Below are 27,987 nucleotides of genomic sequence, written 5' to 3' on the forward strand. Positions count from 1 at the left end.
AATCTTTTTACTATGAGGCACTGGGACAGGTTGCCCAGAGGAGTCATGGATACTCCATCCCTGCAAGTGTTCACGGACAGGCTGGATGAGGCTTTGAACAACCCGATACAGTGAAAGGTATCCCTGACCATGGCAGGGGGGCTGTAACTGGATGATCTTTAAGGTCCCTTCCCACCCAAACCATCTTAAGATTCTATGATCTCAGAAGCACAGTACCCACATGCTTCCTAGTTTCTGCAGTCAACAATTCATAGCTCCAACAATGAGGGTACTATAACAATATTCATACGGAAATAACCACAGCTAGAAAGGGATTTACAAACAAACTAACAAAATTTTCAAAATACATCCCTAGACTTTCCTTTCCCATGAAATGAAGTGGAAATATCTATGATACCATTCCAAGCTATCTTTGGAATAGGGCTATATTTACCTACAGAAGGGACAGAGGGGGGTAAGAAAAAAAGCCTAAAAAGCTAAGTAACTGGGAATACTGTTCAACAAACGGGACTAAGAATAATAACAACACAAAGCAAGGAGCTGGCATTTGCCCAGCATCCAGAGAAACATGACAGGCTAAGGTTGCTGCTTTCCAGTTCCTCACTAAAGGTCTGCAAACTCGTAGCCAAAACAAAGACTCAACCAAATCTTTAGTACTTGGCAAATGGGAAACAAGACATTAGTACTGTTTTGGGGGTATGGATGAGAAAGAATTGAAAACATCTCAGCTGAGAAGGCTCAGAAGCATTTACCTAATTTTGAGAGGAATGAAGACATGACTAAAGGATTATTTGTGTTTCTACCAGCCATTCCTGCTAAGCACAAGGGTGCTGAAGAAAGAATGCATGAAATCTCTGTGTGAAAGAGGGCAGATTTGGACTTTCTGCTCTTCTTTTTCTGCCCAGCAGTATCTGCTGCCACTTTTCTCAATATACCTCTCTTCCCTCCATCTCCCTCATACTGTATTGTACAAGAAAATTCCCTTCAAAAAGTAAGACTTGATCTATTTTGTTTTTGAAACTATGCTCCATGAGATACTTCCCACGTCACCAGCTATAGAACTGATAAGGACATATGAGAATACAAGTCCTGGTCTGGCAAATCCTCAAGCCTTTATGCACTGACAGCACTACAGACTTCTACTCAAGTAAGAGTTCTTTATTCTTTGCTATTCCCACCTGGCATCAAGTGGAACTGGCATTCTCTAACTTGCCAGAAAACAGAAGTAAAGCAGCATAATCCCAAAGTATAGATGCTCTTCAAATCACAATTTGTTATGGTGTCAGAGGGCATAATTTGGAAGAACTTACGTTCTCTGTGATCTCCGAAGTACAAACACAGCAAAACAAAGTTCCCTAAAAACTTTGCATTAATACTACCTCAAGAGACAAAAACTCATTCTGGCTCTACCCAGAGTAAAATATCTAGATCGATCTTGATAAAGGTTTTGTAACTTGCACAGAAATTAATATTACACTGCTCTGTGGGTCAGCTTCATTTTCTATCAAAAGCAAAAACAATAATACAGAATTAAATCCATGTTTCCAAATTGCAAAGGACAACCAATTAATTTCTTTTCCAAGTTCCTTCTCGCAGGGAGATGCCCCGCAGCATCTTTCACTGCTTCAGAGGTTTCAGTGAATGAGAAAAGGTTTTTCCACCAGCTTCACCAAATGACCACAGAAAATCACTTCTGATCTCAACTTATAAACTGTACAGAAAAATGAGTGCTTATACATTGTCCAAAACATGTATAATCTACAATATATTTACTGTGCTGCAGCTTTAGCTTCAATAAATAACTGTGAAAGGGTCAAGCTTATGACAGCAAAGCCAAAATCTGCAAATATTTGAAGGAGTTCCAATAGCAGCAGTTTCCAAAGTAGCAAACTGCAACAGCCCTTCTTGGCAGGGAACACCCGTCTCTTTTGCACCCCTGTAACTGCTTCAAAGCTCCCCATCCTGAGCAGGCTGCATGCAAACTGTGCACTGACAGCGCACATCGGGCACTGCATGAGGAGTGTTTGCCTCAGCTGTGCATAGGGGGACAGCAGATCAGGAGGTGCGGGCACAGCAAGAGCCCTGCGCAGGCACTGCCCAGGAAGCTCCTGTGGCACAGCCAGCTCTCGCCCCTCTTGCTGCGTGGTGGGAGTATTGCACTGGTAAGGTGGAAGCAGGAAGTCAGGACTAAGAGTGGCAAGGCTGTGGAGTTTCAGTCTTAAAACAGGCAAACACAACCGTTTTTTCAGTTTAAATCCAAACATAAGCATGTCCAGACCTGCTCTCCCACCATTCACCACAGGGCTTGCAGCAATGGCAGGTCCTGTCCACTAAGCATTTATTCCCGGAAACCACATTTCACAGATTTTCAATTGCATCTCTACCACTAAATTTCAAAAGTCAGAAAGGGGTTCATAACCACTAAGTCCCCTTTTCTTAACCTCTACCTCAGGATAAATCAAAGGATATGACACGGGAGAAGTGATCAAAATTTAAGGAGCTCATAGCATTTTTAGGGAAACGAGCAACAGCAGAAGGAAACTGTGATAAGAGGCATTCCACATTTTTCAAATCCCAGGCTGGTGAGTTTCATAAAACTTTTTGTCACTCACTTACCTGCAGGCCCTGTGATCCACTGGCCTCTGCCTGTACCATACATTTCAACAATACACCAGCTTAGCACAAATGTGTCAACATTTGCCACTAGTTTAACAAACTACAACTAGTATAAAACAAACTGGAAAACTGAAAAGCAGTGGAAAAATGCTCCATAAGTCTGTAAAGAGAGATAGCCAACACTCCCAGAAGGTCAGCCAAATCTTAAAAAATTTCTTATCCACTTGTGAAACTAATAATTATTTTACATTACGCTTCCCAATAGTATTTCTCCTTCTACTGCTAAAAACAATTAAGAGCTAGCCCGATACAACATATTCAGAGAAAGGAAAATCCATTTCAGGATCTCCTCAAAGCACCACCAGAAGAGAAAATTCCACCTACAGTTCAGTTAGAGTCAGAAAACTGGAAATACAATATATAGATGAAGTACCAGGGCATAGTTACTTAACTAAGTTTGTGTCTATAGATATAATTCAAGGTTGCTATTGCCAACATAACCTGAAATATTAAAAAAAAAACCCCAAAACTACAGATTAGACCAAAGCAGCACTTTTTTCATACCAACGAGTTTTTCTTTTTTTTTAAAGTTGTGTATCAGTGTTAATTTACCCTTGAAATTCAACATGAATGACATAATAAGTATTTCAATTAGAAAAACTAGATGAAAATCTACTTTTATTTTTTGGTTTAGCATGAGTTCTGTTTTCCTTTAAGAACACACATCTAATCCAATTAAGAACAAATCATTTGCATTACTATATTATTTTTCTTAAAGCTTACAGATCATCTTCTTCACCCTGAATTGCAGTAGCAAGTAGTCTAAAGTTCCTTTTTACATACAAACACTGTAAGGCTGCTTTTGCCCTCAATACTATGGTCTTCTATAGATGGAGTCTAATGCAATCCAAACTTCCTGCTTTAACCATACACCCAATATCAAATTATACTGGTATAACACTGCCTCAGACATCCAAATGTGTGGGTTTGCATCATGACTCCTTCATAAATGTACTCCCTATTACGTTAATGCAGGAGGCTGTAGTGAAGTTGTAAAACTAAATTATCTGATGTAATTAACTCTGCTCAGAAAACGAGAATTTGTCTGTTCAGCGACCATCTCGCCCGGGATATTTTTACAAAACGTTCCTCCACTCTGTGCCCAATTCACCCCTAAGCTGCTTAAGCAGATACTAAACAGAACATGTGATTCGTTTGCATATCCCTATTCTTTTAAAACATCTGATAAAGGCAAGCAACAGGTCAATTTGCCCCTGTGGAATCACACCAACTGATCCTTATAAACCTTGTAATTCTTCCCATTAATCCCATTCCTAAAGGCAGGAGTAACGTTGGTGAATTATCCAGTTCCAGACATATTTCATTAATACCACGTGACACAGCTTCTCTTAGTTGGGGGCTTCGGTTACATAAGACAGATGGACAGCAAAACCTATGTGACCCAAGCGTTTTTTCTAGACACTTTACCATCAGAAAAATTTCCTTTGAACTGTTACTATGACGATGTATTGCTCTGGGGATTTGACGATGGTGGAGTGGATTTGCATTTTCTACCCGTTACCAAAGTCTTTATACACACGAGAGAGCAATCACGTACACATGGGATTCCTGTCTTTCCAAACACATAGGAACCATTCAACAACTTGTGAATCTCTCAGAAACAGATTTGAAAAAATTATTTTGCCATATAACTACTGATGTGTAATTAAATTAATTCAGCAGTCACTGATGGCCCAAGACCAGCCTCATGTTGATGTTTTGCCAGTCAGTAGTTGATGAATAAATAAATATTTTAGAAAACCATAGGAAGATTAAGTTTTAATTGACAGTGGAACTGATGAAAGATATCCAGCTTAAAATAGCAGCCAGACCACAATTTCTCCATACAAAACCAGGCCTCCTTTGGGCTTCATTTGCTCCTGCGCCACACAAGCTCTTGGTTTGATGATGCAGTCATTACAAGGAGGACTCAAAGCACTTGGCAGCACAGGCAGTGTGGCAGCAGCCCTGACAACCCCTAGGTTTCCAAGGAAAGGAAGTTTCTCTTTCAGTTTTGGGATTTGCGGTGTTTCATTAGCACTCACATTCTTCCTCTCTCAGGAGATGGCTTTGCTATCTGTCCAGTGACACCTGGGCACCGGCAGAAGCAGGCACTCTTCTAAAACGCCGTCTTTGACATTACACTGCTTGGCCCGTGCCAGAACACCTCTACTGCACATGAAAACAGGCTACCAGCTTCTGGCCACCCACCACAGAGGAGGGCACCACAACCTGGGGCTTGTTCAGCCTGGAAAAGAGAAAGCTCTGAGGAGACCTTATAGCAGTCCAGTGCTTAAAGGGGGCCTAAGGGAAAGATGAGGAATAGCTCTTTATCAGAGAGTGCAGGGATAGGACAAAGGGAAATGGTTTTACACTGAAAGTGGGTAGATTTCAATTAGATTTTAGGAAGAAATTCTTCACAATGAGGGTGGCTGGGCAACCTGTTCCAGTGCCTCAAGAAGTCATGGATGCCACATCCCTGCAGGTATTCAACAACGGACTGGATGTGGCTTTGAACAATCTGATCCAGTGGAAGGTGTTTGCACCCATGGCAGAGGAGCTAGAACTGGATGATCGTTAAGGTCCCTTCCAACCCAAACCATCCTATTTTATGACTTTTGCCCAAAGTCCGTAGCTCTGCCGGTGCCCTTTGCCACACGCAGTGAGGATGGGAGAGCCACAAGCACACAGCTGCGCAGGGATGCTGGGCAGCCACTCTGTGACAGGGTCCCTGATGCCTAGCACGCAGCTGGGGCATATCTAAGGGCTTGTCCCTGCCAGGACCACTTTCACCAGCATTGCTGCATTGCTTCCTTCAGCCTAACCTGGAAAATCTATCCACAAGCTCCTGCAGGCAACACCTGCCCGCAACCTGCACAGGGGCTCCAGCAAACCTGACCCATTCAGTAAACACTCACTTCAAGTACAAAAAAAAACCAATTGGACATCCTCCTGCCTTCAACTGCGTGTATTTGCTGGATCTTTTTGCTTGCAGGGATTAGAAGGGATCAAAATCCCTCCATTTCTACATTAGATGGGCATTACAGTTTCACTTCGTATGAGAACTTCTGAACAGATCTGTCGGGGCATAATTAAAACACTCTTAAATAGGAGCAGAGATGATAAAGCAAGGCTCTGCAAACAAGCCTTGTTCAAATACACAAATTATGAAATAAATGTCTTTATTTAAATGGTTATCCAACCTCCTGCAGCACACAGTAGTGGTGGGATTGCTGGGAGCTGGAAGCAAGTAAAAGTGAAAAAAATCCCTCCAAAAGACAGCATCAGGGAAAATATTTCCCTAGGGCTATAATATTTCTCTAGATGAGAGACTCGATGGAATGGCTGGAGCTGCTGCCTCGGGAATCCCCAACTCCTGCAGGCGCTCACAGCGAAACGGTGGAGGGGGGGGCGGGGAATCGGGAAACACTGGGGCGGGAAAAAAACCCAAATCCACCGCCTGCAATTCCGCCGAGCCCGGCTGCCGGATCCCGGCGTACCGAGAAGTCGTGGAGTGGCTGCGGCGCGGGATGAGCCGTTACCACGGCAACGGCGCCCTCCTCATCCCCGTGACGCCACGGCCCCTGCCCGGGCCGCGCGTTGCCAGGGAGACGCCCGCGTTGCTGTGGCGACCATCACGCTCACCGGGCGGCGCCGCTGCCCGGCCTCGCATCCCGGCCCCGGGCAAAGCTCATCCAGCCCCCTCCTCTGCTTCTCAGCCCCGGCGATGCCGCCGACTCCGCCGCGCCGTAACGTGTCCAGTTCTGGAATCCCCAACATAAACAGAACATGGAGCTATTGGAACGGGTCCACGGGAGGCTACAAAGATGATCCGAGGGCTGGAGCACCTCTGCTATGGGGACAGGCTGAGAGAGTTGGGGTTGTTCAGCCTGGAGAAGAGAAGCCTCAGAGGAGACCATATAGCGACCTTCCAGTGCCTGAAGGGGCTACAAGAAAGCTGGGGAGAGGTGTTTTACAAAGGCCTGTAGTAACAGGATGAAGGGGAATGGCTTTAAATTGGAGAAGGGAAGATTCAAACTAGACATTTCTAGGAAGAAATTCTTCACTGTGAGAGTGGTGAGGCACTGGCACAGGTTGCCCAGGGAAGCTGTGGATGCCCCATCCCTGGAGGTGTCGATGGCCAGGCTGGATGGGGCCTTGGGCAGCCTGATCTAGTGGGATGTTCCTGCCCATGGCAGGGGGGTTGGAACTGGATGATCTTTAAGGTCCCTTCCAACCCAAACCATTCTATGATTCTTTTTTCTTGAGGAACAGCGCAGTGCTGGCCATGACCAGCATTTCTGGCCCAGCCATGACACGCTGCCACATTTCCAGAAAGGGAAGAAAGCAATTCCTGTATTAGCAGCACTGAGAAAGCAGCAGTGACGAACCTGGTGTACACCTCCCACCAGGGGAGAATCCCTCTCTCCCTCAGCCACGGCCAAACCAAAGGCAGGATAAATTAAATAAACACACCCAGTGCCTGTTCCACGGGAGCAAGGCAGGAACCTGGCCTTTGCTATACCTGCACCCTGCTGGGGTAATGCCAAGGGCAGGTGCAGGGAACGAAGGGAACAGGTAACTACAACAAAGGCTGTTTCAGTCACCCAGGCGCAGGGCTCACAGGCAGACCTGATAGTTCTGCAGGCAACACAAGGCCTGTGGCTCTCCAGAGAAAAACTCAGCCCGTTCTCTCTGAGCAGGGGTTCTGCACTCTCACCCATGGCAGAGGGGATGAGCAGGCACTGTGGAGCTAGCCCTTTGCATTTTAACTCCAGGCCTTCTTTTGCCAAAAAGCTGGGTGGCTCATGTGGGAGCAGGACTGCAGGCTTGGCTCAGGGGACCGGCAGCCTCCACACAGGAGACAGCAGGTAAGGCATTGGGGATGCACACCGGGCAAGGCTAGGCTGCTGCCAGCACTCCCAGGCGTCCTTCATTAGCACACTTCCAAACGGCATCGCTTAATTACATTACATGTCTTACCCAAGATTCACAGGTAACACTGGATGAAAACATATAGAGTTATAAAATGCATCTGGTTCTTACCTTTGATATGCCTGAGGAGAGGTGGGAGGTGTACTGAACACATGCGAGTATGGGTGATAGGGAGTCTTTTTCAAAGCCTGAATGAGGTTTTGTCTATATTCTGGGTCTATACACCACAAAGACCCCTTTCCAATACTCTGCAAAGAAAAAAGAAGTAAAAAAAAATCACATACTTGATCTAATGGCACAGCCTTATGTATTTACAGTAGTCATCAGGAAAAACAGCATGTTTGGGGGTTTGTCTGACAGAAGTGAACGCAGTTTACTTGCCAGAGATTATTGTTCCATTAATAAAGCATTGTGACTGTATGATTTAGATCACAATTCTGCGGGGAAAAAGGAAGAACTAATGTTTGGTTGCACCCCTCCCCCCTTTGCTAGTAGTGAGTATAATTTAATAATATCTAGTGATTTCCCCATACTGGAAAAGTAAGAAGCTACAGTTACTGTTATATGAAAACTTTGAAGAAAAGTAAATTCTTTTTGAAAGCAATTTTCTTTTCCTTTTGCTGTTACACTAACAAGAAACGAGGCTAAAGAGGAGGGGTTTAAACATCCTAGCAACTGTCTTAAAAATGAAAGGACTTAATCCTTCAACCACACGAAATCAGTGCCATTATACTACAAGAGGAAATTAATCATCTTTTCTCCCCTAAAGGAAAAAAATACTCAAAACACCCAAAACAACAACAAAAAAGCCCACAGTATAATCAGAGTTTAAACCATTCAAGGGTGTTGTGAAATTGTGATCTGTTAAAGCAACAGTTACTGTAATTACCCTTCCTGGACATAAGGAGCAACTCAAGCAGTCAGTCCGATGACTACACTAAAAATCAGTTACGAGCAGTGCAATTTCAGTTCAATAGAGGTCAGGGTGCAGATATTTTGAGTTGCTTCATGCAAGTTCTCAAACACAGCAACAGCTTTCCCTTGGCTCCACTGTGTAAGCATGAGAGCACAGGAACAGCCTTCATCTGGCTTGAGCATCCGTAAAAAAACAAACACCAATCCTAATTATTGTCTGAATGCCACTGGCAGGCTTTCAGGGCATTACGATATGAATTCGGTACATGTCAATACTTTCTGGAACCAGCCCGGGAGGCTGTGATACTGCCTCCAGCCACTTTTCAAGCCAGGACCACTTCTCCTCTCAACTCCAACTTCCATCAGTGGAGCAAGGCTCTCAGTTTCTTGTGCTGAAGAACAAATACACACATACACAAATCACACCAGAAACGGGATATTGTTTCCTAAAGCCACAAGGGTGACCAAACCCAGACACTTGTTTCCTTTCAAAAATTTGTCATCTTTGTAGAGCCCTTCCATCTCCTAAGCATTCTCCCTGCCTCACGGACGGCTCTTTCGTATACACTGCAACACACAAAAAGCTTACAGACCTCCTTCCAGCTTAGACAGCAAATCTGCACTGAATTGTCCCCCCAAAACCCAGGATAACACAAAGAAAAGTCTTCCCCAATGTCACAGGATGGCTGGGTGGGAGCATCCACCAAGTTCACCACGTGAGACTTGGCTTGAAAGAAAAGGAGATGGCACAGCCTGCAGGAGCCACAACAGCTTTCTTTCAGAAATAAGCACATCTGCTGGAGGGGACAAAGAAGCAACCATCTTCTGCACACTGCTCTGGTGGAACTGGGTAGCAGGGTTCAATCCCATCTCTCCTCTTGTTTCCCTACCAGAAGGCCATGGAACAGTCCAAACGGACACATCCTCCAGCTCCTAAGGTGAAGCAGGGCTCTTGAATGACCAAAAAGCACAAGATCTGAGGGGATAGAGAGAGCAAGCAAGCAACATTCCACGGCTCTCCTCTTGGTAAGGCATTGCAGCAGGTTAACTGCAAGATTCACTGCTGGTGTCCATGGTGGAAGCTGTGCACCACATACTCAAAGCAGTTTGCAAAAAGGAGGTTGTTATGTTTAGATCTCTTAAATATGGGACAACGAGCCAGAGACTTGACATGATAAGCCCAGTAAGTGACTTTTTAGGTAAAGGACAGAGTCAAAATTAGAATCCAAACCTCTCAAATTCCACTTCCATGCTCCATCCAAGACCCAGAGCAAGAAGAACATAAAATTTCCTTTTAAGCAAGCAACGTGCAAAACTAAGAATGTTTTTCAGGAAAAAAAAAAAACCTTTGCTGGATTCCTCACTCCTTACAGCATGGGATAAGCTTAGAAGAAAACTAAAATACCATCTACCTTATTTGTACTTGCTGGAACACAACATATTGTTTCCAACATTCTCCATTTATTCATTTACTTCCCAAGGCAGACTTTTCATCTGTCTGAAGAGATTACCCCCCAAGAACCATCACAGTTAGTTCAAGTTGAGGCTTTACAGGATGAAGTCATTACTGAAGAGTAACTTCAAAACCTTTTGTTACTCTTAAGCTAAATTTGTTTGGCTTGCCCATATGCTTGCAAAAGCCAAAACCAATCTAGCTGATAAAGAGAAACTTGCAGAAAAAGTATTAAGAACTATACTCCTTGTTCAAAGAAACACTGGGAAGGCAGATGTGCTATATCTTTCACTGCAACTGCACTGACTTATAATATAGCAGCAGAAACAAACACAATTTAAGGTAAAACTCTCCAGCCATGCAAACTTCTTTTTTTTTAAGGTAGTTACTTTTGTTTTTTTCCACAATCACGTTAAGAGAGCAGAAATAAAAAGAAAACTTAAGTATCATCTGTTTAAGAATCCTTCTTGACTGGTGGAGGTGTGAAGAGCTTTGTTTACTGTCTGTTTAGATGTGTCACTAGTGTTCCCATATACAGACCAATCACGGGAAAGGAAGTCATTGGAACTCAGACCCATAGATTAGTTATTAATTTCCATCTTATGACAATTGGCACACGTGCTGCTTCACTACCTCCTCCAAGCCAAAAGTCAACAGTGGCTCCAAACAAAAACCAGCAAGAAAGTGAAAAAAAAAATTCCTGGATTACATTTGTCTCCCAGGCAACAAGTGAGCGAGGAGTGGATAAGAGCCCCTGATCACCTCAGCACTGGAGTGCTTTCAGACCTCCCGACAAGGTGCCTCCTCGCAGCACCAGGCACAGACACCTCCCTCCCTCCCTCCCTCCTGCTGATCAGAGGCTTCTGCGTTCATGTTTAAGGTTATTAAAAGCAAGGGGAGCATTACTACAGGTCACCTTCACCTTGGTCAAGAGCAGACTACAGTTGCAGGTGAGCTATTTCAGAGCTACTAACAGAGAGAGAAAGCAACGTGTAGGAGTTACTCCATTAAAGTTTACGACTGAATACCAAATACTTTATACTGAAAACTAAAAAACCTCCCAATTATCTTTTCTATTAAGAAGATCATACGCCTTTTTCTTGAACTTTATTGTGTACTAAATCTCAACATATTCATTCATTTGCTGTTTCTCATATCTCAAATACACAAATCTGATTCCCTCCCAACAACTGAAACCAGCGCATTGCCATGGAAAGGTAGACAATATGCTCAGTGTCCAGCTACTTTTTTTTCCAAATGGACTGCATATAAAAGCTTTAAAATCCTACTTCACACAGCCTATTAAGATCCAGACAGAAAAGTTTGGCCATCTTTCAATAGAATTGGAAAAAAGTTCCACATTTAAAAAATAAAATAATTAAAATGCTGTTTGCCAGCTCTTTCAGTTGTTTGTTGGGATAACAGCATCATCCACTACTAAAACTCCTCAATGTAAGGATTCTGCTTCCATATAGCTCACAACTTGCTGCCTGACCTTACATCTCACCTACCACCTGCCCAAAGCTCAATTAAAAAACTTGTGCACTGAGCTCTTTCGAAGACCAATGGCTGGGAAAAGAAATGTTTAGTTGAGGAATTTTGTTCCCTGGTTATTTTAGCACAGACTTGAAATGTGTTAGGAATGCAACTGTTTTCCAGGGTTATTCTTTTCATTGCCATACTAACAGTCTGCCTAAAATAAAGCTCTAGGACGAGAGCAGATACAGTATCTGCAAAACACACGGGCTATCCTGGTTTCAGCTGGGACAGAGTTCGTTTTGTTCCCAGTACCTGCTGTGTTTTGGATTTAGTGTGAGAACAAAGTTGGTAACACATATTGTTTTAGTTGTTGCCAGGTGATGTTTATGCTCAGCTTGGATAAAGTTAATTTTCTTTCCAGCAGCTGCTAGGTCTTAGATTTGGTATAAGAAGAGTGTTGATACTACACTGATGTTTCTCATTCTTGCTAAGAAATGAAAGACTTTTCCAGTTTCCCATGTTTTGCAAGTGTACAGGTGCACGAGAAGCCAGGAGAAGCCAGGCTTCAGCCACACAGCTGACCCAAGCTGGCCAAAGAGATATTCAGTACTATATAACTATATATACTATATACTATATAAGCAGTATATAGATGCAAAGTTGGCCAGGGAACAGAGTTCACTGCTCGGTGATCACTTCTTGGGACTAGCTGGGTATCAGTCGTTGGGCAGTGAGCAATTTATTGCGCATTATTTGTTTTGCATACTCTATTATTATTATCATCCTCATTCTCCCTTCCTTTGTTGTCCTGTTAAACTGTCTTTATCTCAACCCACAAGCTTTCCTTTTTCTCTCTACTCTCCTCCCCATCCCAAAGTGGGAGGAGGAGCAGAGCAGCCACATGGTCCTAGTTGCCAGCTGGGGTTAAAAACAGAACATGTGCTCAGAGGGACACTGGCAATTGCAAACCATGCCTTATGAAGTTCTGGTTACACATTTGCTTTGAATCTGCGGGGGACTGCACTGAACCCAGGCAGGAGCTGCTCCAGGCACCCACATCTCTCATAGCAGCATCACCACCAAGAGGGTCCCTAAGGGAAGAGACCTCTGAGGGAACATCCCCCAAAAGTGATGTAGTAGATGGAGGGGTCTAAGCTGCTTGACTGCTGCTTCCCTGGTCCTTGCTGCACTGTTCTCCCTGCACGTGCCCAGCCCTTCTTACACAAGCCCATTTCAGTCATTTTCCTAGAAGAAAACTATTTTGCTGGCACAATTTTATGTAATTTAAACTCATTAAGCTGACTCACATGAAGGGTCTGATGAGCACCCAGTGCTGCTGCAAAGCCAGAGGTGGATGTAGGAAGCTAGGGAGGTGAATGGGAGCTCTCCCCCGCTGCAGCAAGAGCCACGGTGACACCCCAATGCCTCTCTTGGAACTGCACACCGAGAAAGGAAAACAGTGTCTCTGCCTAGACACAAAGCAGCTCAGAAAAGGACTGGGAAAACCGGTGTGACAGAGAACAGGCATACATGGGAGAGTGAGATAGAGAGATGCTGGGCAGGGATTAATGGGGGCCAGGGGAAGCTGGGTAGGCTGGGAGGAGAGGAACTGAAATGAGAGACCCACAAGCGTGTGGGTAACTCCTTAGTTCTGCACAGGCATTCAAGCTGCACCACCAAGCTGAGAATTATTAAAACTGGAATCTTTGAGTTAAGGACCTTGCTACTTTAAATGAGCAAACAAAACCAAATCCAAGCCAGCAACTCCCCACTGAGTAGACCTGTCCTTTTTGTTCTCCACTACCAAAGCAGGAGGGGATGAGTGGCCAGGGCTAGACTCCCCTGAACAAAAACTGTCAGCAGTATGAATCAGGTGCTTAGCAGCTACTGAGGCTGAAGTGCTGTAGATGCACACCGCCTTTGAGATCTCTGCCTGGTTGGTTACAGGGGTGCTTCAGGAACTGTAAAAACAAGCAGAAAAGAGTAAAAGTTTCCTATTACTCGAAAAAAAGGCATTTCCAACTAGCATCTGCAGTCCCAAGCTATTAAATCTTGAAATCATACCACTGTAACTTATTAATCCCTGCCAAGCTCAGTGTAAGTTGTTGCAGCAGACAACACAGGACCTGCAAATAACACTAATGACACTTTTTGCAGTGATGAGGAACCTTTTGGTGTCAGCATTCACCATTACTGTTGTAAGGGCTTGCTCTCAGCACGGATGAAACCCACTACTGTTACAGCAAATGACCTCTTTGCAAGTAATAGTGGAGAGATTACTGGGTATCAAAGGTTCCTACTCCAAAGAAATATTTATTTTGAGTTCCTTGCGCCCAGTTACCCTGCAACAGCAGGCCTGAAGAAAACCCTTCACATGGGATTTGTCCACAAGTTTATCCGTGGGAGTGCTGTACGGCTTCTATAGGCGTCCACAAGTATGCCACGGGAGCGCAGAGTATTTCTCTAGGGTCGAGCTTTAGTGAATCAGTTTCTGAAATGCAAATTTCAAAGAACTGGATGACAGAACTATCCATGACATCAACACAGAATTTACAACAACCACTTAAGTAACTACAGCCAGCACCAGAATCTGAAAAACTAATTTAGAGCAGAATATATTTCTGTGCACAAAGTATCAGCTAGAACAATGCTTCTCAACTTTTATGTATCCATCACATCTAATCCGTAAGCACAAAGTTCTGTTCACAGCCACTGCTGACCACTGTGTACAAAACCTTTCGAAGGTGGCAAGGGCACAGCCAGGGCTGTTAGGCAGCAAGGACAACGTCCCAAGAGAACAAGCACGATAGAAACTTCTACCCATGAGTAGAGAAGAGTATTTCACTCACCAACGGACACTGCAGTCACCTAAAACAGAGCAGTTTTGAAACCTTCACTAAAACAGGTTTCTGGTTGGTTCCCAGGACAGCAAGCTAACATCAAATATTCCTTCTAAACAAAATTCCCCTCTTCTCAACTTATGAAAAAAAAAATCTATTTTATAGGAAACATGAGGGATTTTTGCGAGAAGACGGAGAGCCAGAAGGAAGGGAAGTAAAATACTTGCTGAGTGGCACCCCATGACACCCTGTCTAGCTCTAAAATGCCTCAAGAGGAACACAATAATCACTCCAAAATCCACCCTCAGGGGAAAATGACTTGATTAAACAACTTTCTTGCACTACACAGAGATGCTTGCCAAGTAACTTAAAAAGTATCCCACAATACAACATACATTACACATCCTTCACCAAATACACCACTACTTCTGAAGGTTTGTAAACGTGCAGACACTGTGGGAAATGAGTGGCTCAGGATTACAAAATTTCCTGAGACTAGAGAATGCAAGTCTACTGTGACCACAGATGCCATGTTGATTCAGGCAGAGGGACTTTTCCGTATCCAAAGAGAACTTGTGCAACCAGGAACATGACTCAAAGGCCAGCTCTATGCTATTCACTCGCAGACAGTGACGCCGAGAAGAATGTGCTGTACTTTTTCAGTTCAGCTATCCACCCCTCACGTTAATATCGCCCTCCTCTAAATGAACAGCATCACTGCTAAAGCAGGACCAACTCAGACTTGCAGTCCTTCATTTAAATAGGGCAAAATTAGCATACTAGTATCAAAATTGCGGAAAGATACTATATAACAAGTTTTAAACTTTAGCTGGCAAATGCTCAGGAAGACTTAAGATCAAGATGCTGAAGTTGGTCTGCTGGTCTGTTTAAAACTCTGTTGGTTACCTTTACTTATCAGTATTTCAGGTTATCAAGACAGACATACTGTGCTTGCTCTGCTTCATTGGTCCTCCAGTTCTAAATAGTTTTCATGAGAACTCACATGTCATAGTAAACCTTTTTGCTCCTTAGCAGCTATCTACCTTTCAGATGAGGCTGCTGGGTTCTCTAGTTTTCCTTTTTATAAACAAATGAAGTAACTTGCAGGAAGACACAAACAGAACATTTGAATTACCTCAAGTCAGCTAGTTTAAAAAAAAAGAAGAAATACAACTACTAAGGAATTCTTAAAGGAAAAAAAACAAGGCCACGGTCAATGACTGCTATTATTACAAAACACATTTCTTAGATCCACTGTAATCTCACATAGAAATTACAAATAACTCTTAATGCACTGTAAGGGTAGATTTTCTTCATCCTCTACCAACATTTCTAGCACAGACTCTTGCAATTCTAGAAGGCCAGTTTTAAAGAACTGCACTATAGACCTTAACAGCAGTTTTAATGACAGGAACAACTGCATGGTAAGTGTTTCATTTTCAGAATCCCTCACTCAAAATACCCCCTACCTATGAAGTTAGAAGAGTTAGAAACTTCCCCTTCCCTTCCAAGGAAAGTTTGGCAACATTACATGACAGCTTCACATCAAGGGAAAACTAAAGTAGTATTTGCATGCAAGGTAACAAAACCCTCACACCCACTTCTGTGTTTTCAGCTCCTTCCTCAGTAAGCCAGCAGTCACAGCTCAGCTCAAGCACAAAGCTCAAAAAGAGTTTTGACTAGCTAAAACACAATTACATGACCATAAATATATGCTTATTTAATGCATGAAATTAAAGGTTTGACGGAAAGGCTTGCTGGAGCATAGCACTCAACCTCAAGTAAACTACTTGCATCAAGAAAACACTGGCTTTTCTCAAGAAAACAAAAGCTTGGGGAGCTTTTTAATCTTATTTTGCTCCAAGTGAAAACATCCATTAGCTCAAATCATTTAAGTCCAAGCCTCTGTTTTTATCTCTCAATATTTTAGCCCATTTGCTCAATGAACTACGGTGAACACTAACACAGCCATCAACCTCTTAACCCCCTGACCTGCCTTTAGGGAAGTGGCTTGATTCTGCTGCAAGGTGCAGAGGGCCATTAGCCAACTCCTATCTCAGGTGTCCTTTCGGTTACAGAATGGGCACTGCCCTTCCAACCAGAGACGTGCATGGATAAGTAACTCCACCGAGAATGAGAAGTATGATCACAGTGCAAAAGGACTACTTAGACTCAAAATTAAACAAAACAAAAGCTCCAAACCAAACAGGAAACCAGGTGTGGAAAAAATGCTAGTTATTTCAGTTCCAGTGGTCTTCCAATGTTAAAGGAGTTCAAGTGTCACCAGCACAAGATATAAGTTTTCTTTGTACCTTTGGACTTCTGTGAGCCATCAGAGGGAAGGGTCGCTTTGTGAGGAGGGCCCTGCTCCCTTTGGTGGTGCTCCCACTCAAATCCCAAAAAAGCGTCCCACACGTACAGCCACAGGACTTGTCTACCTGCCACAAGTGGGGCAAAGAAGGAGCCGGTAACACCTCACGGCAATGGCTGAGAGAGAACAGAGGAGTGACTACACAGACAGCTCAGGTTTTACACAAATGAAGGCATTCATGGGCTTTTAAGCAATTTTCTACCTTGGCACTGTCCCTCTTAACTACAGGGAAGTCAGAAACATCTTCTAGTGCATGACCTAGACACCCAGCAAGTCCAAGTTGCCACCAGAGACTACCAACACAAGGCATGCCCCCACAGTCCAAGATCCTGGTTCCACAAGGGACACTTCAGCACTGGGTCCGGAATGGTTCTGTGTCATTATTTTAGTCACAGTGACCCACTGCCAGATGACACCATGGGCACAGCTGGTCCCCTCCTCCTCCAGCTAACCTGTATGCCAATTTATAAAGGTGAGCTCACACAATACTACTACCTACAGCCTGCAGTGGATCTGCTGCACCACATTAGCTTCCCTCTGCTCTCACCATAAAATGACTCCTACAACAGGCTCAGGAGGTGTTGCATTATGTCACCAAACTCCAAGTCACATTCAGTCTCTTAAATACCGCCTTGTTGAGTTTATAGCAAGCCACCCTATAAAGCTGTTAGGCTGCCATATGGAAATCCTACAAGCAGCTGAAAAAAGCAGTGTTGTTAACTGCCCTTAAACAATGCCTGGCTCTTAGATAAAGTAGCAGCGTGTTGTTTCATGCTAGTGCCTAGCAACCCGAGACGTCCCCGAAACCTCCTCAGGCTAGATGAAGTTCGAGGGCTGAAGAAGACAGGCTGTGACACTGCTAGGGAGGAACAAAGTGCAAGATCAAACAGATGCAGGGAGACTGGGCTGGGAAGGCAGGAGAGCCCAGAAGACAAGCCTGTCAGAGTGATGGGCTGTCACACAGCATACTTAAGGGAGACAGGTAGCAAACAGCATTAATAATGCTGTTTCAGCCTATAGAATTCCTGTGTATACATGGGAAATGTTATAATCCCTACTCTAATGAAAAGAAAACTGAGGGGACAAAGAAACAAAAGAATAAAAAATGTCATCTAAAAAGTCAATGGCAAAGAAAAAAATCCCAGAGACTCCAGACCAGCAGCACATTCAGAGGGATGTGCTAATTTGATGTCAGAGGGGTACTCATTAAAAACTCACTGGCGATCCGATACTCTTTGTGATAACTAGATTATAAAACTGGAAAAAAATACAAACTGCCTTTTCATACAAACATATAGTTACATCGTATATGAAGATCTAGTGACAATTTTAAAACACAACCTTTCACTCCACAGATATTAAAAAAATTATTCAACACAAATCTGCTAAAGGTTTGCAGGTCATTTTTTGCCTACTAGTGTAGTAATGAAAATGAGATAGTGAGTGAATTTCCAGGGGAAGGGGTTAACAGCTAGTAGAGAAGTGTGGGAGGGAGTAGGTTGCACTAAATCCATTAGCAGTGACAAATAAAAATAGTAATAAGGAAAACCTGACAAAAGCTAATGGATTTGCACTATTTTCCCCTATAACTGTTTATTTAATGTAGGGGTTTTCCTTACTTAGTATTTAATATTGGTTTAAGCTATGGATTGCAGGGGAAAAGCAGGCACTTTGATAAATTGTTTGAAAGGCTGCCTGTGTGGGGGGTTTCCAAGTGTCCCTAGACTCTTTAGAGAAACAAAGCCTCTGCTCCACAGCCCCAGCAGGTCCCCATCACCTGCAACAGGCACACATTGAAGAGAAAACATCCTCCTGCACACAAGCTCAGATATATTTATATTTTACTATGCTTTCTCTTTCCCTTTCCTCTTTCTTATGGTTGAACGAAACCCCAAAAAGCAAACTAAACACCCTCCTGTACTGCAAACATCTTCCAAAATGAGGCAGCTTCTGGACTATATTTGAAGCCTTTACCTCACTCACACAGCACAAACCAGCATAAACTTGCCAGGGCAGGGCCTGGCTTCAGGAACACCATTGCCAAGGTCACAAGCCCAAACCTCACAGACTTCAAAAAACTCTTCACAGTGACTTGGTACCTTTGCAAGCAATGCATGCCAATCCTTTTCTCTCCCGAAGGCCACGTACTGCCATGAGGCTCTGGAGAAATGCTTCCTAAATTAATCAGTAAGGGATCCAAGCAATGGCTCTGCAACGAAGGATAAGCAGGGCAGGACCAGTTTAACTCCAGCAGCAAACAGGCCTCCCGCAGGGAGGTCAAAACGCAGCCACTTGAGCTAGTGCACTTCCTCTTAAGACACTGGGCAGCCTGGCAGGACTAAGACTGCAGTGCATGCGGGAGAGGGCTTCACTCCCCTGATGGGATTTGGCATCTTGTTTTTATTGCAATAATAAAACAAACAAGAAACCCAGCCTGAGAGCCATATCACTGAGTCCCACACGCAGCCAGAGAGAGAGAACAGCAAGTCCCCGACAGGCTTTCCTGTGGAGGAAGAGCAACACCACCTTCAGCACCAACCTCCTCCCACATCTTCCCTCCTCCCACATCTTCTGGAGAGCTGGCTACAAAAGCCTTCCTGGGAAAAGCACCAAGGCATCTCAATTGCACTAAAGCCTTCTGGCACACCATCTAGCCTCAAGATTGCAAGGGAATTATATACGCAGGCATAGACAGGGAGCAGGCTTGTAAGCCACCTGCCTACCCTTACCTACTACTGCATCACAGGTCACAAAAAAGCACCCTCTCCTGATCCTAGGTGTAACTTTTGTCTCCTCCAGCAACTGCCCTACAGTCCACCTACACAGAAAAGCATAAAGGCTCTTCCCACTGCAGCTGGCAACATGCCCCAGCCCACCAGAGCCGGGGACAGCCAGGACTATGGTGTTACCACAAGCACAAGACACCACTGCACGTGGGTTAAGCACAGCATGCCCTCCCACCCTGGTCACACAGGGAGCAAGCCCAGTCCCCTTCCTTCCCCCACAGGCTATGTCACCAGCCTGCACCCAGCTGAGGGGGAAGAGCACCCTAACCGCAAAGGTTGGGAGGGGGAAGCAGGTGAGAAATTGTCCCCAGCAGAAGGATGCAGTGGCAGGGCAAGAAACCAAGCTACGTTGTGTCTCATCCAAGTCATCTTCAAGGTGGAGTAAGTTAAAAGGAACAATACAGGAACTTCTCATTGTGAGAGCAATTAATTCGGATGTGCTTACATTTCCTCCTGTTTTTATTTTAAGTTTGCTGTAGAAACACAGGCTTGTAAAAACAGTAAGGAGAGACGAAGCTGCTTAGCTTTCAAAGTTTTATTCACAGTCAGATTCATTAAAACTGTAAGAAGACTTCCTCTATTTTTTTCCTCCACACAGCTTCTCAAAAATAGATTTGACAATTATAATTATTTTCTTGTTGCCTTGGTTTTTTTAGTTGCCTGTATTTTTACAAGCACAGGTTCATGGGTTGCAACTAGGAAAACACTAAAAGCAGCAGATGCTACAAAGCTTGGCATGAAGAACTCCTCCAGCATGAGCCACTCAATCAAGCATATTTTAGAGTGGATAATTAATACTGCATTTCAGCTTCCCTAAGCACCTCCACCAGTAAAACAGATTTGAAAGTGTGCAGATAGTTTATTAAACATGGCAAAGTGATTACATTAGAGAAATAAGACGTACACTCACTGGTGCGTGGATTTAAAACAAAAAAATGAATATTTAAGTCTAATTTTTTTCCAAGGAAGCTAGCAACTTCCTGATCAAAACCTACAACTTGGCAAGAATAGGAATCATAGGTTTATTCATGTCATTTCCTAGGCAGAGTTGTACTGTATTAGCAGAGCATAAAAGTCTAACTACTTAAGGATCCTGACTCAATATAGATTCTTTCTCTGTTTAAAGCCCACTTCATTTTTCCAGATGCTATTCCAAACCCCACAGTAATTTTGTTATTTCGTACAAAAAGCAAAGGAAGAGTGGGTTTCCTCAAATTCACAGAAGAGAATCAAAAAGCCCATGACCGAGGCAGCAAAAGAGAGCCAGCCTGCAAACTCTCTGAAACAAAGACAACAGAAATAGAAATGTCACTCTTCAGTGTGTACTTTCGGCTAAGCTGGTAGCAAACAGGATGTGAGCATCAGTTGCTGTGTGCAGACAAGAGGTTATTCAGAATAGCAAGTTCAGGCATAGACCGGGTCTTTTACCCACTAAGGAAAGAGTGGGAGGAAGGGGTGGGGGAAAAAACTCTTTCAATCCACACACCACAGCCCTGCCTACTTGGGTTTTCCCTGGTCTCTTTTTAACTGAATTATCTTGCAAGCAGCCGTTTTCAAGTGCAACATTCACAGACAGCCCCCAGCTCTGAGTGTACTGGGAGGAGGAGGTGCAGAAATGAGAGGCTCCTCAGGTCAGTGAGAATGTGGACAATCTCAGCAGTCCCAGCAGCCCTGAGAAAAGAGACACTGAGGCACCTGTGGAAATACACATTGTTAGAAAGGAAGGATTACTGCTTGGCTTGAACATGAGAACAAGAAAAACAGAGCTTGGAGCAGAGGAGGGGAAGAAGAGAAGACAACACTGTTTGATAGAGTCTAGAAACCTCTGGGAATTAGAAAAGCTGTATCAGCTGCTACATTGGGCTAACTCACCTTCTTCACTCTCCCAGTCCTTGGTGTTTACTGGCAAGCTATTACTCATTCTGATCATTGTATGCAAAAAGTCTGCTGATCAATATTGCAGAACAGTGATTAGTGCTCAGTGATTAAACATCAGTGTATGTACTTATTTGACTAAACGTGCCTGAAGTGGAAGGAAACGAGGAGAAACAATTTCTGAGCATACTACAGTAATGAAAATTGATAACTCGCCCGGCATCAGATTTTGATGTTGTGAAGAGTTCAGAAGTAACAAGGAGGAGATGATGTATAATATTCTCAGAAGGATGGAAAATTGTTTTCCTCCAGATTATTCATGATCAAATATGCCTTTGAACAGGTCTATCATCTAAAGGAAAAGAAATTCTCATTTATGGATGTCAAAGCAAGGCTATTTTGACAACACAGGTAACATGCAAACAGGCCTGCTGCGACCCATGTCACTGCTCCAGGTCTCCTGTGATCTTTTTCTCTATCAGTTTCACACAGGAAGTCTTCATATTTGACACACCAAAAATAGGAGAGGGTTTACAAAGGAAAATCCTTCTTCAAAAAAGGTTGCAACTCTTTTTCTTTTCCAAAATGCAAATTTTCTTTCAGCACAGTGCAACAATGATTTAAAGCATTTGCCCCGCCACGTGTTTCTCAGACAGATGTTTATGAATGGCTCCATTTCTAGATGATGCAAGTGAGAAAAGAGAGAACTAAAAACTAGGAGAGGAAAAAACATAATAGCAATTGAAAATTAATACCTGAACAAAAAGCAACCAAAAATAACATACAAACTCCCCATCAGAGAAAAATGCATAGATAGAAAGTGAGAACCAAAGTGCTGAAGGCCCTACCCAAAGACTGAGCAAGAATGAAGGGACACCCTGTAATTGACTCCATTTCTCCTACTGAAGATGGAAAACTTTTGACAGCAGCAATATGACCTGTCAGAGCTGCATAATGTACCAAGTCCTGTCAAAAAACAGTAACCAGCCTTGGAGCATGCTGGTGATATGAAAATCCACCATTGCTAGCCCCACAAAAGGAAGCCAGATAAAGCCAGCATGTGGAAGAGGGCTGGCATCCCCCAAAGGGTCCTCCTTCTCCTCATAGTCACACCCAGTGACCACAAATACTGACAAAATCTGCACTGTGCAGAAAAGGATTATTGTAATTGCTGTTTTTTCCTTGCGAAAGACTCTCCAGGGCAACACTGAACACACCACCGACAAGAGAGTTCGAGAGAAACTTGACAGATTACAGCTTTATCATAACCTCCAGAATATGGATTTAATATTGCTGGTTCATAGCACTGTCAGCACACTTGGATTCTAGGTGCTTCTATTAGAAAATCATGAGGAGGAGGGGGCAAACCCAAATGCTTCCAGTTGTCTTCACTTCTGTAAAAGAACTTGCTAAAGATCTTAAAGGGTCTAAACTAAGGGACCCACCTCCTTCCCATTATTTTAAAGGACAATATGAGTTTTAAGCCAATTTTGTATAATTCTAAGGCCTGAATCTCTACATACATAGCTCCCCCTCTCCTTCTCATATCCATTCATATGATTACACACGCACCCCCCTAGATGCTGATGGTCTAACTTAAAAGCTACACCACACAAATACATAGAACGTATTTCAGCAGTTACAGAATTACCTCCCTTTCTAAACAAAAGCACATCTCTGTACGTTGCGAGAAGGCTGAGGCTACACGTGGTGTTGTTGGGAAATGGTTAAGTGAAAAAGGGCATGAGAATGTTGAAAAATGGATCGAGGAATGGTTAAGTGAACAAGGACATGATTTAACAGAAAAGCTTTGTGAGACACGTATTGTGTAAGTGGAAACCTTGTTAAATTTTGAGTGAAGATATGGACTGAAAGAACAAGAAGGCATACAAGGAGGAATCTCTAAGAAGAAACTTCTGAAGGACAAGTGAGTCTTTCCCAAGGGAACAGGATGGAGCACCAAGCCCAGCTGCAACTGTGATATAACTGCAAGTAGATAAACGAGACTCGAAGTAGCAACATAGTATTAATGAATTAACAAAGGACAATGAATCAATAGAGAACAAATAGTTTTAAGTAACTAATCATGTATAAGGTGTAACAAATTATAAAGCACAAAGCATCTTTTGAATGTTAGGGTATATAATCCGGGCTGATTTTGAATAAAGTCGAAGCTTGCTTTATCACTCACACTGAGTTGTCCGCTCGTTTCCCTCGCCGTCCACATGGTGTGGACTGTAACGACGTTTAAACCAGCTCTGGAACCATTTTATTCTTTAGTGCACTGCCAAACAACAGCAATCAATAAACAGTCAAAACAGAAAAAAAAAATCCAAGAGTTTAAAAGGGGAAGAACTTGCTTCGTCAGTAATGTATGTCTAAATTAAAGATTCAGAGTGCAAATCCAACAGCTCGTTTGTGAATCCTGTTTTACAAATTGCGAGGGAAATATATCGAAGTTGCTGTGGCACAGAAGTGGATAATCCTATCATAATTAAGACACAGACTCTTGTCCCATCAGCCTAAGCCCAGGCACATGCATTTTTGGCACACTAGACACTGAAAGGGTGAGTGGGACTCAAGTGCTGCTGAAGGAGCAGATGGCAATTAGCAAAAGTGGTTGAATCATAAGCATGTTTACTTTGAAACTAAAATAATGCAAGTATTTTAGCTGAGGGGAGGACATTTTCCCTTTTTTTCTCACGTCGGCAGAAAAACAGGACGAGGAACAAGCTCTTTCCTACAATTTCAATACTATAATTAAAAACAAAGCCTTCTAAATGAAAATTTTGCATTTTTTTTTTCTGAAACAAGAATGACAGCAAAGCCTGTCTCTTAATAGAGAGGTTCATAATTACATTTCTGTTTTTCCAAATTCAGAATCACTCAGCTCTAAAAGCAACAGCAAATGACACAAAGTGGACATGCTAAGCCAACAACAAGGAACTATTCCTCTGAACAAAAGCAGCACTGCCCAAAAGGCAGTGAAGTCTTACAGGTGTTTTAGCAAAACCCAAAAGAACGAAAAAAATCATCAAAATTGAGGTGTTTTACTGATTTAAGTGTTGGTTTGTTTTGGAAAAAGCAAGAGCATCAGTTTAAGTTAGTTAAACTCTTAATTTAGAGTGATCTGTTTAGACTAATTGGTAACCAGTTGTGGCAACAGAACACATCTGTCCTAAGGAAATTTTGCAGAGATGTATGACTTTGACAGCCTCTTGCTTTCCTAGCACACAGATGCAAGCAGATAAAAAGCGTTGTCTGACAACTCAAATCCATACTACTTTTTGCTTCTATTTTACCTTAATGGTGTTTGGATGATCTAAAAAACAATATGACTATCTAATGTTTTTTATATATAAAATATTTCTTATATACACACTGACATATACAGACAGGTAAAAAAACAAATGAATTTAAGCAGAAAAGGAGGTAAAGCCTGAACAATAAAATCCCATTTGTCTCAGTAGCTGAGAGCTAGCATCATACCGAGTCTCCTGTGCAATTTGTCTCTATGACAGCTTCTTTCCTCCTTCGCCATTGTGCAGCCAAAAGTCTAGAAAGTATTAGAACTTCATATAAAATTGTAAAAAACAAATCTGCCCTCTTTTACAGCAGCAAGGTTTGTATATTTAGCCCTGAGCACTGAAGGGGAAAACATTCACCAGGAGAGAAGGGTGGTAAGAGAGAGAAAACCCAAATAAATTGGTGCAATGAGGTAATTATGTAACAATAAATGCATTACATTAATTGGCTAAACAGGAAAAAGCATTTTGGACACGCTCATCTGACGGCTTCAAAACAAAACATGCAAGGCTAGGAGCACCAGCATTTGTCTGATTCCTGGCCATCTCGGCCACATCTTGACTCTATAACTTCCCATCTCTCCCAACTAATGACTGAAAATGTGCATTTCTCCCGCACACTATGCATTTCTTCCTACCTTAGCTAAGCAGGCACACCAGTGAATTACTTAACAATATTCATCTGCAAGTCTTTGGTCCTAAAATACTTCAGGAAGGGTGGAGTTACGCGAGACTCACAAAATTGTTTCCAGTTAAACTTATAAATAAATATAATCTTTGGAGGGGATTCCTGCAGAACTAAATACCTTTTGACTCAGACTTTGAGAGGAAATGGTAGAGAGATCCTGAGTGTAATTGAGCTCCACCTGAGCTGGCAGCACGCAGTTCCAAAAGCTCTCAAACATTCCTCTCCAAAAGCCTCAGAAATGCCCCCAGGAGCAGTGAGGATCTCTGGAAGTACCGTGCTTCTGTGTTATTCTATGAGAACGCTGGAGAAGGCTGCATGCAGGCTTCCAATTTAAGGCAGTGGTACTGAGGAGAATCTTACAAATACAGCTTTTCCTGCACAGCAAGGACTTTATTCCTAAAGATGAACCATGCAATAACTGTTTAGTTCTCCTCGACAATTTAAAGAAAACAGATCTAATTGCAAAAATGCTATGTTTATTATGTTCTGTATCACTTAAACTTAACAATTATGTTTACTCCCCCTCTCCTAATGTAAAACCAGAGAACTTCATGAACAGTTTCCTTGTTTTTACTGGAACACACAACATAAGGAGAGGTGTGTTTCCACTTTCCATCCTGAAGGGTGAAGAAAAGACAAAAATATGTGAATGAAAGCTTGAGATAAGGTATCCAGTACATAATATTAGTCTTGCATCAACCCCTGCAGCCCGTGGAGTCGCACTCTAGCAGTTTTTTCAGCTGTAAAACTCAGAACAAGAGTTACAAGAGTTGCCTCATCTCAGCGAGCACCTTCACACAGTAGGCAGCCATGGGATCTCATATCTCTGGAGCACAGCCTAATTTTCTGCTCATAGCTTGAAAGAGTGTGAATTCAGCGTTCAACTAGATTCTCTTACGCAAAACCCCATCAGTAAGTTTCTGCTCTATGCACTGCCATAGGTACTTTTCCATACCATTGAGACTTCCCCATCCAGAACTCCATTCATTACTCTGTCATCTTTCAGCAAGTCACACTGGTGTTACAAAATCCTGATAGTACTCATTCAGTGGTAAACTGCTACCGTTCACAGCTGCAATGAAATACAGCAATTCAACACATCGTAGATAGTGTTTTGGTATCTTAAGCCACTGGCTGAAGGCAGCAATATGGTTTCTTTTCTGCTGTATCTATGAAAAAGCCACCCACACTTATGATCCTTGGAGTGAGTCCTCACACAAATTCCTACATCAGTTCCTAGGACAAAGTTTCTCTAACACCCAGAATGGAATCTGAAGAACATAACTAACGAATTAAAATTTACTGTCTCCAAAATTGCTATTATGGATAACTGAGTAAGATCCAGAGAATCACTTATGGCCACAAATTGCTACTTTCCACAGCCCTCAGTCCCAATTCTGCTGTTGTTTACTCAAGAGTAAATCAAAAGCAGATCCTCTGAAATCGGGAGTCCAAATTGGTGGGAGAGTGAAGAAAACAAGTAACATTCCAGGATAAGAAGGGCTCATAGTGACCTACCAAAAATGCAGAAGGAAAAAAATATTTATGCCAAAGGAGGAAGGTCATTCCCTTTCTTCCTTCCTTGCCTATCTTATGTACCTCTATCACCGATGAGTCTGACACTACCTTACAGCTACAAGAAATTCAGGACTTTGTGGAAGCCAGCAGGTAGATAAATCTTGTCAGCATCCAGACATTCATAACTGTGCTTATTCTCCAGAAAAGATAATCAGTTTTATTGCCATTGCAACAATCTGTACTAGGTGACCAGACAGAGCAGTGATGATGAGCATGGCAGGGGTGCAGTACCTCAACTACTGGACACCTCAGCAGCTCCAGCCACTTGATCAGTAAGATCCTAAGGCAGGCTAAGAGGAATCACTGACACGACAGCACAGCAAAGCCAAGACATTCTGCACTCCCTTGTAAAATTAAAGGTGAGAATTGCTGTGAACTTCAGTCCCGGACACTAAATTTCCTCAAAGGGATAACACCTCAGGAAGCTCTCGCTAAAAGCAGCACAGCTAATGAAGGCCCTCCTTGCTATCATCTACAAGGCCAGTTAGTCCCAGCCCAGCCAGACTCTGCTGAACAGTAAGAGTCCCAGCAGCCATCCACAGAGCCACTGTTTAACAGAAAAAACATTTCTGCTCCTTCAGAAGAGTCACTTTCGTCTCCCCAATTAAAGAAACCATATAGTATTACCTCTGCGCCTGAAGTCTTCCAAACCACAAAGAACAGACACAGGAATTAAGTCAGAAAAACTAAGATACAAGACTGATACAAGCTGTGATTCGGTTGCCATCACGGAAACATGGTAGAACAAGTCCCATGACTGGAATGTGGCTACCAACGGTTACAGGCTGTTCAGGAGAGACAGATGGGGAAGGAGGGGTGGAGGCACTGCCCTGTATCTCGGGAAAGGGATAGAATGTGAAGAGCTGTCATCAAAGAGTAGCCACAAACAGGTTGAAAGCCTGTGGGTAAAAATTAAAGATGGAAGAATCAATGGGAACCTTGTGGTTGGTGTATACTACAGGCCACCTGATCAAGGAGAGACAACTGACAAAGACTTCTTCCTCCAGCTACTGGAGGCTTCACACTCACAAGCTCTCATCCTACTCGGGGACTTCAACCACCCCGACATATGCTGGAAAAGTAGCA

The 27,987-nt window shown here is 43.1% G+C and overlaps 1 protein-coding gene across 10 annotated transcripts in view; it reads right to left on the bottom strand.

Moving 5' to 3' along the window:
• Positions 1-27,987, bottom strand: part of FOXN3 (forkhead box N3) — a 212,867-nt gene that overhangs the window by 98,674 nt on the left and 86,206 nt on the right. For all 10 annotated transcript variants that reach the window (XM_054066957.1, XM_054066960.1, XM_054066965.1 and 7 more), the window contains exon 3: positions 7,723-7,859. In XM_054066957.1, the coding sequence (XP_053922932.1) occupies positions 7,723-7,859 (137 nt within the window). The remainder of the gene's footprint in view (positions 1-7,722; positions 7,860-27,987) is intronic.

The sequence above is a fragment of the Cuculus canorus genome, chromosome 5 (genome assembly GCF_017976375.1).
Source record: "Cuculus canorus isolate bCucCan1 chromosome 5, bCucCan1.pri, whole genome shotgun sequence".
Classification (NCBI taxonomy): domain Eukaryota; kingdom Metazoa; phylum Chordata; class Aves; order Cuculiformes; family Cuculidae; genus Cuculus; species Cuculus canorus.